General features: G+C 37.9%; 1 protein-coding gene across 4 annotated transcripts in view; it reads left to right on the forward strand.

Moving 5' to 3' along the window:
* Positions 1-13,727, forward strand: part of ATP8A2 (ATPase phospholipid transporting 8A2) — a 759,627-nt gene that overhangs the window by 232,947 nt on the left and 512,953 nt on the right. For all 4 annotated transcript variants that reach the window (XM_066258319.1, XM_066258318.1, XM_066258317.1 and 1 more), the window contains exons 17-18: positions 11,555-11,660; positions 12,383-12,465. In XM_066258319.1, coding sequence (XP_066114416.1) covers positions 11,555-11,660; positions 12,383-12,465 — 189 coding nt within the window. The remainder of the gene's footprint in view (positions 1-11,554; positions 11,661-12,382; positions 12,466-13,727) is intronic.

Here is a 13,727-nt window from a genome sequence, read left to right on the forward strand (position 1 = left end):
GCCCATTTGCTTCTCCACCCCCTCCCCCTCCTTCCTCTCTGTCTCTCTCTTCCCCTCCCACAGCCAAGGCTCCATTGGAGCAAAGATGGCCCGGGCGCTGGGGATGGCTCCTTGGCCTCTGCCCCAGGTGCTAGAGTGGCTCTGGTCGCAGCAGAGCGACGCCCTGGAGGGGCAGAGCATTGCCCCCTGGTGGGCAGAGCGTCGCCCCTGGTGGGCGTGCCGGGTGGATCCCAGTCGGGCGCATGTGGGAGTCTGTCTGACTGTCTCTCCCCATTTTCAGCTTCAGAAAAATACAAAAAAAAAAAAAAAAAAGACTCTCAACAAAGTGGGTATAGAAGGAAAATATCTCAACATGATAAAGGCCATATATGATAAACCATCAGCTAACATCATACTAAATGGCACAAAACTGAAGGCTTTCCCCCTTAAATCAGGAACAAGACAGGGTTGTCCACTCTCTCCACTCTTATTTAATGTGGTACTTAGAGGTTCTAGCCAGAGCAATCAGACAAGACAAAGAAATAAAAGACATCCATATCGGAAAAGAAGAAGTAAAGGTAACACTTTTTGCAGATGATATGATCCTATACATCGAAAACCCCAAAGAATCCACAAAAAGACTACTAGAAACAATAAGCCAATACAGTAAGGTCACAGGATACAAAATTAACATACAGAAGTCAATAGCCTTTCTATATGCCAACAATGAAACATTTGAGAATGAACTCAAAAGAATAATCCCCTTCACGATTGCAACAATAACAACAAAAAATACCTAGGAATAAACATAACAAAGAATGTAAAGGACTTATACAATGAAAACTATAAACCATTGTTAAGGGAAATCGAAAAATATATTATGAGATGGAAGAATATTCCTTGTTCTTGGTTAGGTAGAATAAATATAATCAAGATGGCCATATTACCCAAAGCAATATACAAATTTAATGCAATTCCCATCAAAATTCCAATGACATTTTTTAAAGAAATGGAGCAAAAAATCATCAGATTTATATGGAACTATAAAAAGCCCCGAATAGCCAAAGCAATCCTAAAGAAAAAGAATGAAGCTGGGGGCATTACAATACCTGACTTCAAACTCTATTATAGGGCCACGACAATCAAAACAGCATGGTATTGGCAGAAAAATAGACACTCAGACCAATGGAACAGAATAGAAAGCCCAGAAATAAAACCACATATATATAGTCAAATAATTTTTGATAAAGGGGCCAACAACACACAATGGAGAAAAGAAAGCCTCTTCAACAAATGGTGCTGGGAAAACTGGAAAGCCACATGCAAAAGAATGAAGCTGGACTACAGTTTGTCCCCCTATACTAAAATGAACTAAAAATGGATCAATGATCTAAACATAAGACCTGAAACAATAAAATACATAGAAGAAGACATAGGTACTAAATTCATGGACCTGGGCTTTAAAGAGCATTTTATGAATTTGACTCCACAGGCAAGAGAAGTGAAAGCAAAAATTAATGAATGGGACTACATCAGACTAAGAAGTTTTTGCTCAGCAGGAGAAACTGATAACAAGATAAACAGACAGCCAACTAATTGGGAAATGATATTTTTAAACACCTGCTCAGATAAGGGCCTAATATCCAAAATATACAAAGAACTCATAAAACTCAACAACAAACAAACAATCCAATAAAAAAATGGGAAGAGGATATGAACAGACACTTCTCCCAGGAAGAAATACAAATGGCCAACAGATATATGAAAAGATGCTCATCTTCATTAGTTATTAGAGAAATGCAAATCAAAACTGCAATGAGATACCACCTCACACCTGTTAGATTAGCTATTATTAACAAGACAGGTAATAGCAAATGTTGGAGAGGTTGTGGAGAAAAAGGAACCCTCATCCACTGTTGGTGGGAATGTAAAGTAGTACAACCATTATGGAAGAAAGTATGGTGGTTCCTCAAAAAACTGAAAATAGAACTACCTTATGACCCAGCAATCCCTCTACTGGGTATATACCCCCAAAACTCAGAAACATTGATACGTAAAGACACATGCAGCCCCATGTTTATTGCAGCATTGTTCACAGTGGCCAGGACATGGAAACAACCAAAAAGCCCATCAATAGATGACTGGATAAAGAAGATGTGGCACATATACACTATGGAATACTACTCAGCCATAAGAAATGATGACATTGGATCATTTATAGCTAAATGGTGGGATCTTGACAACATTATATGGAGTGAAATAAGTAAATCAGAAAAAAACAGGAACTGCATTATTCCATATGTAGATGGGACATAAAAGTGAGACCAAGAGACATTGATAAGAGTGTGGTGGTTACGGGGGAGGGGGGAGAGGGAGAGGGAAAGGGGAGGGGGAGGGGCACAAAGAGAACTAGATAGAAGGTAACAGAGGACAATCTGACTTTGGGTGATGGGTATGCAACATAATTGAACGACAAGATAACTTGGACATGTTGTCTTTAAATATATGTATCTTGATTTACTGATGTCACCCCATTAAAAATAAATAAATAAATATAATAAAAAAAAAAGAAAAAGATTTTGGCCTGTAGATATCTCACATTCTTATCTCAGTACTCTTGGGAGCATTGTCTAAAATTAAAGCATTTGTGCCAAGAAAACTCCCACTTTCTGCCCAACGGAGTATTTTATGTGCTATAGAATTTCTGTTTTTCCTGGGTCATCATTTTTGATTTTCTGGGTTTTTTTTAAGGATTGTGTTTTAAGCTTTGTAGGGGCTGATAGTTAAGATAGAATTTGCCTCTTACAGAATCAACTCTAGAAACAATTCATGTGGTCCCTTAATTATATCTCTAACCAGTGTGACATTCTATTTGTAAGGTAATTTGCCAAGTAAGAAAACATAACTATATTTTGAATTATTGCGCCTAGGACTTTTGAGTTTGTGTTGTGAAAAAATTATTTTTATATGTATATTATGTGTTTTCTTTATAGCTGCACGTTGGATTGCAATACAATTTTAGACATGTATGGTTTTTTTTCTATTTTTACATTCATCAAATAAATTGAATATATTCATTTCCAGATATATAAAGCATTTTGTGAAGACTAAAATCTATTAACTGAAGGACAAATATTGTATGATTATGATTATATGTGGTACCTAGACTAGAGACAGAGCAAAATAGAGGTTGCTAGGGGTTGGGAGAAGGAAGGATGGGAGATAATATTTGATGGGGATTGTTTCTTGGAAAAAAGAAAAAGTTTTTGGTATAGATAGTGGTGAAAGATATGCAGCATTGTGAATGTATTGAATGCCGCTGAATTTTACACTTAGAGATGGCTAAAATGTTAGATATTATATGTATAGAGTCCCACAATTTCTTTTAACTTGTTAAAAGATGTGTATTTATGTATATATACACACATGGCTGCATACATTCTCCAATAAACAATCAGTTTTTTGAAGTTATAAGTTGTTTTTCTTCTTAGAAGTAGGTGAAAAAAATAGTTTATTTTCAAACATGGAGCACTTGTCTAAATATATCATAAACATCTTATCCATAGACTTTTTAAAAAAAATAATTTTAATGGGGTGACATTGATAAATGAGGGTACATATTTCAGAAAAAACGTCTGTAGGTTATTTTGACATTTGATTATGCTGCATTCCCATCACCCAAAGTCCAATTGTCTTCCATCACCTTCTAACTGATTTTCTTTGTGCACCTCCCCTTCCCCCCACCCTGTATCCCCCACACTCTTATCCATGTCTCTGAGTCTCATTTTTATGTCCCACCTATGTATGGAATCATATAGTTCTTAGTTTTTTTCTGATTTACTTATTTCACTCAGTATAATGTTATCAAGGTCCATCCATGTTGTTGTAAATGATCCGATGTTATCATTTCTTATGGCTGAGTAGTATTCCATAGTATATATGTACCAAAGCTTTTTAATACACTCGTACACTGATGGACACTTGGGCTGTTTCCAGATCTTCGCTATTGTGAATAATGCTGCCATAAACATGGGGGTGCATTTCTTCTTTTCAAACAGTGCTATGGTGTTCTTGGGGTATATTTCTAGAAGTGGTATAGCTGGGTCAAAAGGCAGTTTGATTTTTAATTTTTTGAGGAATCTCCATACTGTTTTCCACAGTGGCTGCACCAGTCTGCATTCCCACCTGCAGTGCAGGAGGCTTCCCTTTTCTCCACATCCTCGCCAGCACTTATTCTGTGTTGTTTTGTTGATGAGTGCCATTCTGACTGGAGTGAGGTGGTATCTCATTGTGGTTTTAATTTGCATTTCTCTAATGATTAGTGATGTTGAGCATTTTTTCATATGCCTATTGGCCATCCATATGTCTTCTTTAGAGAAGTGTCCATTCATTTCTTTTGCCCTTTTTTGATTGGATTGTTTGTCTTCCTGGTGTTGAGATTTACAAGTTCTTTATAAATTTTGGTTATTAACCCCTTATCAGACATATTATCATATATATTCTCCCATTGTGTAGTTTGTCTTTTTATTCTGTTCTTATTGTCTTTAACTGTGCAAAAGCTTTTTAGTTAGATATAGTCCCATTTGTTTATCCTGTCTTTCATTTCACTTGCCCGTGGAGATAAATTGGCAAATATACTGCTGCATGAGATGTCAAAGAGCTTATTACCTATGTTTTCTTTTAAGATGCTTATGGTTTTATGGCTTACATTTAAGTCTTTTATCCATTTTGAGGTTTTTTTTTTTTTGTGAATGGTGTAACTTGGTGGTCTAGTATCATTTTTTTACAGGTAGCTGTCCAATTTTCCCAACACCATTTGTTGAAGAGGCTGTCTTTACTCCAATGTATGCCCTTACCTGCTTTATCAAATATCAGTTGTCCACAGAGCTGTGGGTTTATTTCTGGGTTCTCTGTTCTGTTCCATTGATCTATGTGCCTGTTCTTATGCCAGTACCAGGCTGTTTTGAGTACAATGGCCTTGTAGTATAACTTGATATCAGGAAGTATGATACCTCCCACTTTATTCTTCCTTTTCAAGATTGCTGAGGCTATTCGTGTTCTCTTTTGGTTCCATATAAATTTTTGGAATATGTATTCTATATCTTTGAAGTAAGTCATTGGTATTTTAATCGGTATTGCATTGAATTTATAAATTGCTTTGGGTAATATAGACATGGTTATTCTTTCTAACCATGAATGCTGCATATGCTTCCACTTGTTTGTATCTTCCTTGATTTCTTTTATCAATGTTTTATAATTTTCTGAGTATAAGTCTTTAATCTCCCTGGTTAAATTTATTCCTAGGTACTTTATTTTTTTGGTTGCAATGGTGAAGGGGATCACTTCCTTAATTTCTCTTTCTGACAGTTCATTGTTAGTGTATAAAAATGACTGATTTCTGAGTATTAATTTTATATCCTGCCACTTTGCTGAATTCATTTATCAGGTCCAGTAGTTTTTTGACTGAGACTTTAGGGTTTTCTATATACAATATCATATCATCTGCAAATAATGATAGTTTTACTTCTTCTTTTCTAATTTGGATGTCTTTTATTTCTTCTTCTTGTCTGATTGCTGTAGCTAGGATTTCCAGTACTATGTTGAATAAGAGTGGTGAAAGGGGGCACCCCTGCCTTGTTCCTGATTTTAGGGGAATTGCTTTTAATTTTTGTACATTAATTATTATGTTGGCTGTGGGTTTGTCATAGATGGCCTTTATTATGTTGAGGTATGTTCCCTGTATTGCCAACTTTGCTGAGAGTTTTGATCATGAATGGGTGCTGGATTTTATAAAATGCTATTTCTGCATCTAATGAAATTATCATGTGGTTTTTCTCCTTCCTTTTGTTTATGTGATGAATCACATTGATTGATTTGCAAATATTGTACCAGCCTTGCCTCCCCAGAATAAATCCCACTTGTTCATGTTGTATGATTTTTTTCATATGTTGCTGAATCCGGTTTGCTAATATTTTGTTGAGGATTTTAGCATCTAAATTTATCAGGGATATTGGCCTATAATTTTCTTTCTTTGTGTTGTCTTTGTATGGTTTTGGAATCAGAATTATACTCGCCTCATAAAAGGAACTTGGAAGTCTTCCTTCCTCTTGAATTTTTTTTGAAATAGCTTGAGAAGGATAGGAGTTAGTTCTTCTTTGAATATTTGGTAGAATTCACTTGTGAAGCCATCAGGTCCAGGACTTTTCTTTTTTGGGAGTATTTTGATAACTGTTTCGATCTCATTTGTTGTAATTGGCCTGTTTAAGTTTTCTGATTCTTCCAGATTAATTTTTGGAAGATTATATGTTTCAAGGAATTTGTCCATTTCATCTAGGTTGTCTAGTTTTTTGGTGTACAGTTCTTCATAGTATTTTCTTACAATATTTTGTATTTCTGTTGTGTCAGTGGTTATTTCTCCACTTTCATTTCTAATTTTATTTATTTGAGTCCACTCTCTTTTTTTCTTGGTGAGTGTGGATAAAGGTTCATCGATCTTGTTTACCTTTTCAAAGAACTAGCTCCTGGTTTCATTGATCCTTTGTATTGTTTCTTTGCCTCTATGTCATTTATTTCTGCTCCGATCTTTATTATTTCCTTTCTTCTACTAGCTCTGGACTTTACTTGCTTTTCTTTTTCTAGTTCTTTTAGATGCAGGGTCAAGTTGTTTATTTGAGCATTTTCTAGCTTCTTAAGGCATGCCTGTAATGCTATGAACTTTTCTCTCAGTACTGTTTTTGCTGTGTACCATAAATTTTGAGTTCATATATGCTCGTTATGTTTGTTTGTAGGAATTTTTTTATTTCTTCTTTGATCTCATTGTTAACCCATTTGTTATTTAATAACATGCTATTTAGTTTCCAAGTGTTTGAGTATTTTTCAAGTTTTTCTGTTGTGGTTGATTTCTAGTTTCATGCCATTGTGATCAGAGAAAGTGCTCAATATGATTTCAATGTTTTTAAATTTGTTGAGACCGCTTTTGTGCCCTAACATGTGGTCTATCCTAGAGAATGTACCATGAGCACTTGAAAAGAATGTATATTCTGCTGCTTTAGGGTGAAAGGTTCTGAAGATATCTATTAAATTGAGGTGATCTAGTGTGTCCTTTAAGTCTGCTGGGTTTTTTTAGTTAATTTTCTTTCTTAAGGATCTATTTAGTGATGGTAGTGGGGTATTGAAATCTCCTATTATTATAGTATTGCTGTTGACCTCACCCTTTAAATCCATCAAAGTCTGCTTTATATATTTATGTGCTTCTATATTAGGTGCATAGATATTTATAATGGTTATATCTTCCTGTTGGATTGCTCCTTTTATCATTATGTAGTGACCTTCTTTATCTCTTACTATATAGCCTTTGTTTTGAAGTCCATTTTGTCTGATATAAGTATTGCTACCCCAGCTTTTTTTTTTCATTTCTATTTGTGTGAAATATTTTTTTCATCCTTTTATCTTCAGTCTATGTGCATTTTTGTTTTAAGGTGTGTCTCTTGTAGACAGCATATGTATGGGTCCTGTTTTCTTATCCAACTACCCTATGTCTTGTGATTGGGTCATTAATCCATTTACATTTAAGGTTATTATTGATTTGTAGTTGTTTATTACCATTTTATTCTTTAAAGCTGTATTCCTCTTTTGCTATATTCTTTTTCTCCTTTGATCTGTTTACAACAGGCCCCTTAGCATTTCTTGCAGCATTGGTTTGATTGTAGTGAATTTCTTGAGTTTTGTGGGGTTTTTTTGTCTTGAAAGCTTTTTATTTCTCAATCAATTTTAAATGATAGCCTTGTTGTTATCCATAGTCTTTGAATTAAGTTTGTCTTTCTCCCCTAATTTATTCCAGAGTGTCAGGTTAAGTAGAGAACCAAATGTACTTTCATTTTGTCTTGGGTTTATATTGTTGATCTTTAAAAATTTTGTGTGACCTTCTACTCAATATGGAAACTTAATTTGAATGTGTGTACGAATTTCTTTATAATACTCAGAAAATATTTTACTATTAAGTTTATTTATTTGCTATTAACATCTAAGGCTCTCTTTTGGGTTGATTAACCATGGGAAAGGTGACAAATAGGACTAGATAGTTCTCTGATGCAGAAGGTAATTTTTTTTAATAATTTTATTTTTTTAATGGGTGACATCAATAAATCAGGATACATATATTCAAAGATAACATGTCCAGGTTATCTTGTCATTCAATTATGTTGCATACCCATCATCCAAAGTCAGATTGTCCTCTGTCACCTTCCATCTAGTTTTCTTTGTGCCCCTCCCCCTCCCCTTTCCCTCTCCTGTCCCCCCTCCCCCCATAACCACCACACTCTTATCAATGTCTCTTAGTCTCACTTTTATGTCCCATCTACATATGGAATAATGCAGTTCCTGTTTTTTTCTGATTTACTTATTTCACTTCATATAATGTTATCAAGATCCCACCATTTTACTGTAAATGATCCGATGTCATCATTTCTTATGGCTGAGTAGTATTCCATAGTGTATATGTGCCACATCTTCTTTATCCAGTCATCTATTGATGGGCTTTTTGGTTGTTTCCATGTCCTGGCCACTGTGAACAATGCTGCAATGAACATGGGGCTGCATGTGTCTTTACGTATCAATGTTTCTGAGTTTTGGGGGTATATACCCAGTAGAGGGATTGCTGGGTCATAAGGTAGTTCTATTTTCAGTTTTTTGAGGAACCACCATACTTTCTTCCATAATGGTTGTACTACTTTACATTCCCACCAACAGTGGATGAGGGTTCCTTTTTCTCCACAACCTCTCCAACATTTGCTATTACCTGTCTTGTTAATAATAGCTAATCTAACAGGTGTGAGGTGGTATCTCATTGCAGTTTTGATTTGCATTTCTCTAATAACTAATGAAGATGAGCATCTTTTCATATATCTGTTGGCCATTTGTATTTCTGCAGAAGGTAATCTTAAAGTGAAGTCCTGATATTAAACTGCTTTTTGATAAAAATTTTTAGCCACATTTGTGATGTTGGACTTGGGGAATTTATAAATTTCCCAATTGTAAGATTTCATGGAACTGAAATTTATTTATTTATTTATTTATTTATTTATTTATTTAGATGAGAGGAAGGGATATAGTGAGGTAAACTCCTGTATGTACCCTGATGAGGATCCACACAGCAACCATGTCAGGGACCAATGCTGGATTACCAAGCTAGTTTTAGCACCTGAGGCTGTTGCACTCCAACAGAGCTATCCTCAGCACCTAGGGTCACGCTCAAACCAATAAAACCAGTGGCTGTGGGAGGGGAAGAGGGAAAGAAGGTGTAGATGGAGGTGGGGAGAAGCAGATGGACACTTCTCCTGTGTGCCCTGGCCATAGTCGAACCCAGGACATCTATACCCCAGTCAGATGCTCTATCCCTTGTGCCACTGGCTAGGGCCTGAACTCTAATTTAATGTGCATTTTCTTTTCCTGAAGGCTGATAAGAAATAGCTGTATGAACAGCTGTGATCCTTTTCTATACAATTGCTCTTAAGTCACATTAGAGGTCAGAGGAGAAACTAAAAATGTTAGTTACTATTTGTGACTAAACAAAAGAAAGAAAGAAAGAAAAGAAAAGAGAGAAAGAAAGTAGAAAAGAAAAGAAAGAAGAAAGAGAAAGAAAGTAGAAAGAAAGAAAGAAAGAAAGAAAGAGAAAAAGGAAGGAAGGAAGGAAACTCCATAAAATATAGCAAAGGCAGAATTATTTTTTGAATGTGAAAATATAAACCTATCTCAAATTTATAGTAAGCTCCTATTCAAAAATGAAACATTAAAGATAGTGATTTTAAAATAACCTTAGGAAGGAAACCTGGTGTCACCACGGTCACTGTACGTTGTTCTGAAAGTGCTGGACTATGCAGACAGGTGAGAACTAAACAAATGCATGTACGGGAAAGGGAAGGGAAAGCGATGGTCTGTGGGCAGTATAATGGTCTGCCCTGATAATACAGGAGGTACACTGGAGAGCGAGTAAGAGTGTAGTTACAACTGATATTGAATTAATTTATAAAATTACACTTTTACTCACATACAAACAATAAACTCTTGTAAAATATAATGAAAATGAGATTACAGTCATAATATAAAAAGCAATAGTGTAGTGCCTCATATATCATAGGCATGTAGATATTTTTTGAGTGAATAAATATTAATCATTAGTATTAATAAGTTAATGATAAATTAATGAACAAAATATCCCAGGACCTCTATTTGGAAGCTTTAGAAGCCTTTAGTAAATAGGAATACATGCTGTTTTCTTAGAAGGGTAGACAGTATTAAGATGTCATTACTCCACACATTATAAATACTATAAATACTGTCGAATCCCAGTGAAAAATGTTAGGATTTTGTGTGCAGGATGGAGAGGACAAAGAATTGTTTATAATATGTATCCATGACAACTCTGGGTTTTTTTTTGTTTGTTTGTTTTCAACAAAGTGAGAGAAGGGGAGGCAGAGACAGACTCCTGCATGCACCCTGACCAGGACCCACTCTGCTAGCCCATTAGGGTCGATGCTCTGCCCATCTGGGGTGTTGCTCCATTGCTCAGCAACTGTGTTCTCAGCATCGAAGGCCAAGGCTATGGATCCGGGGCCAACTTGTTCCAATCAAGGCTGCAGGAGGGGAAAAGTAGGAGAGAGAGAGAGAGAGAGAGAGAGAGAGAATTGAGAGGTGGAGAGAAGCAAGAAGGGGAGGGATGGAGAAACAGATGGGCGCCTCTCCTGTGTCCCCTGACTGGGAATTGAACCTGGGATATTCACATGCTGAGCCAATACTCTACTACTGAGCCAACCAGCCAGGGCCTGTTTTTTTGTTTGTTTGTTTTTGTTTTCGTTTTTAAATGTAATAGGCCAGGGGGCATTGCCTTACAGGTTGTAAGTGATTATGAAGTTAGAGAGCAGACCTGACATGGAACAAGTGGAACAAGCATCATTGTGATGGTGTGGAAGGACCAGGGTTGCTGAATCAATTCTTGCTTCCATGATCTAACACAGATTTGAGAGCCTTCTATTTGATTGGTCTGGAGATGTATTCATGAGCAAGGCAGATAGGCGGCTTACCCTCCTCCCCCTAAAGAAGTGTAGAGGAAACAGGTAGTCAGCAGGGTGCTATGGGTGTCTTGGAAGAGGCACTGGCTTCCTCTTTGTTTTTAGCTGATCACATGGGCTAGCATGTCAAGAACGGTGTTCCAAAAGAGGTGTGACAGCAGCCTTCTCAGATGCACTGACTGTTAAACCATAGTCCAGAAGATAAGTAAATAGAAGAATGGTCTGAACATGTGTAAGGGGCAGTGATGGACGAGTAGGAAGGGTGAACCTTGTTGGAAGAACTGCAGCCCCAAGTGGCTGGAGAGAGCTCAAGAGGGCAAATAGCAGGAGTTGGGGCTAGATGGTGAGTAGGTTCCAGTCACAGGGACCTGAGTCCATGTAGGGATCTCAGCCTTTGTTCTAAAGTGGCAGGAAAGCATTTCACGTTTTAGGCAGGAGATGACTTGACTCTTAACCTCTAAATAAGTCAGTGGTGTCATAACAGATGTGTTTCTGGGTTCCCTCTGTAGCCCACAGCTCCCTGCATCCAGGAGTTCCTCACCCTTCTGGCTGTGTGCCACACTGTTGTTCCTGAGAAGGATGGAGGTAACATCATCTACCAGGCCTCTTCCCCAGGTAAGGCCTGTTGGCCGAGGCACCCTGCTGTCCCCTTCTCTGAAGACATGGGTGTTTGCAGTTCCTTGTGAGAGATGTGATGGTGTAGCCTGCCCTACAAAGACCCCCACTAGTCTCTGACCTCACACAGTTTGCGGGCTACAGCTGAAACTGTTAGAACAGGGGAAGCTGCTGCTGAGATCTACTGATTTTGACAACAGGAGGTCTCAGGCCATCTTGCATTTCCTATCCGAAGTCATTATGCTAGTCACTCTCAGAGGGAGTGTGGTTGATTTCTTTATTCACCCCCTGGCCCCCCATGGATTTTCCGAATGCTAGTGAAGCTGTGTCCTGGAGTACTAACTCTACCTACTCCTGGTGCTCTGTGAACGCCACAGTGCTGGAGCGAAAACATTGCTTACCCAGAGATGTGTAGTCAGAAAGTCATGGGAGTATCACTTCAGTTCATTAGAGAACTGAGCTCCAACTGAGAATAGTAAGTATGTAATCATTCTTGTCCCCATGATTTACTTTTAGGTCCGAGTCTTCCCGCTGAACAGAAGTGGTTCTGTCAGGCCCCTGGTGGGAGGAGGAGTGAGCAGGTGCCTCGTATACCCAAGTGCACACGAGGCCTGGCCTCTTTAACTGGTGTAGGTTTTGTTAATTTGAAAAATAATACTTGCTAAGCAGAATACTGGCATTACCAGTGGTTAGTCAATGTTTCGTCAACTCTTGATTAACAGATGAAGCTGCTTTGGTGAAAGGAGCTAAAAAACTAGGCTTCGTCTTCACAGCCCGGACTCCGTACTCGGTCATCATAGAAGCCGTGAGTGACACTCCTGTGCACCTCTCCACTCCATATATCACCTACTTTTTTGAAGGCTGTATATTTGAAATAGCATGTGTGTTGTGAATACGGTAGCTAAATGTCTATTTTGTTTTCTGTGAGAAACTAGGCCCATTCAAAATCTGAGGATGTTATGTGATTGGTTATGTTGCTCATTAATATTGTTTCTGCATGCATTTGCAGTCATTTTTCTCTCTTAACGATGCTGCCCTAGATGTCAGTGCAGGGATGTGGAATTCTTTGTAGTAAAGGACTTAACAGGCCTCCTCTTTGTTCTGTAGTCATCAGGCAAACAGCTGCAGGGCCCACTTGTTTTGAGGCAGCTTCGGCAGCTCTGTCCCTGCAGCCTCGGTGCCCAGCTGTTCTGTACATTGACACCCTTGCTCCACTGGCTTCAGTTTCCTTGGCCAGGAGAGAAGGGAATTGGCACTTACGATCTTTTTTTATATACACAAGTTTTTATTCCTCCTAGAGTCAAGGGGTTTATTTATTTTGTGTTTTTTCTCCCTTTCGTTTCCCTCTTAAGAAACCTGAGGGGAGAAATTTGGTAATAGCAACAAATTTAAATCAAGAATGAGATCACATAGGGACCCTTGAGATGGGGAGCAGGAAGTGGTGGTTAGGAGTGGCAAGGCACTGGCGTTTTCATGATGATCAGTTGGAGGGGCCGCATTTTACTACATCTGGGTTGATGCGGGCCTGGAGGTAGTCACTGCTTTCTCTCCCTTCTGCCTCTCTCTACCCCTCAATTTGGGGATGACTTGTGGGTTGTTACAGTTTTAGGCTTTATTTGCCCTGAAATCCCTCGACCTCTTTAATACATTTGAAATTCACTTCTAACTTACATAATAAATCAATATTGTTCCTGAATTAGTGGTAGCCCATTGTTTTCTTTGCTTATATCAAAACCTATAATATATTTTATATAGAGTACCCATTTCTTGACATTTTCAGTGTCTTTTCTTACGGCGTGCAGAGGTCAGCTCATGTTTGTTTATTTCATACCACAGAGAATTTAGCTTAGAGAAGTGTGCAAAGTGGAACAAAGTCTGACTGAACGTAGAATTTTTTTCCTCAAATTTTTTCATAAATGTGGTCTTCTTTCCCTTCATTTTGAGGAGACTTTTATTTAGAGCTTTGTGGAGGGTGCTCAGCTGTGTGGTGCTTGTCTGCATCCCAGCGGTGGGATCAGAATTCCATGTGGACAGCGGGCATGGTGGGAGAGATGGGGGTGGGGGGCT

Source organism: Saccopteryx bilineata, chromosome 2 (assembly GCF_036850765.1).
Source record: "Saccopteryx bilineata isolate mSacBil1 chromosome 2, mSacBil1_pri_phased_curated, whole genome shotgun sequence".
Lineage (NCBI taxonomy): Eukaryota > Metazoa > Chordata > Mammalia > Chiroptera > Emballonuridae > Saccopteryx > Saccopteryx bilineata.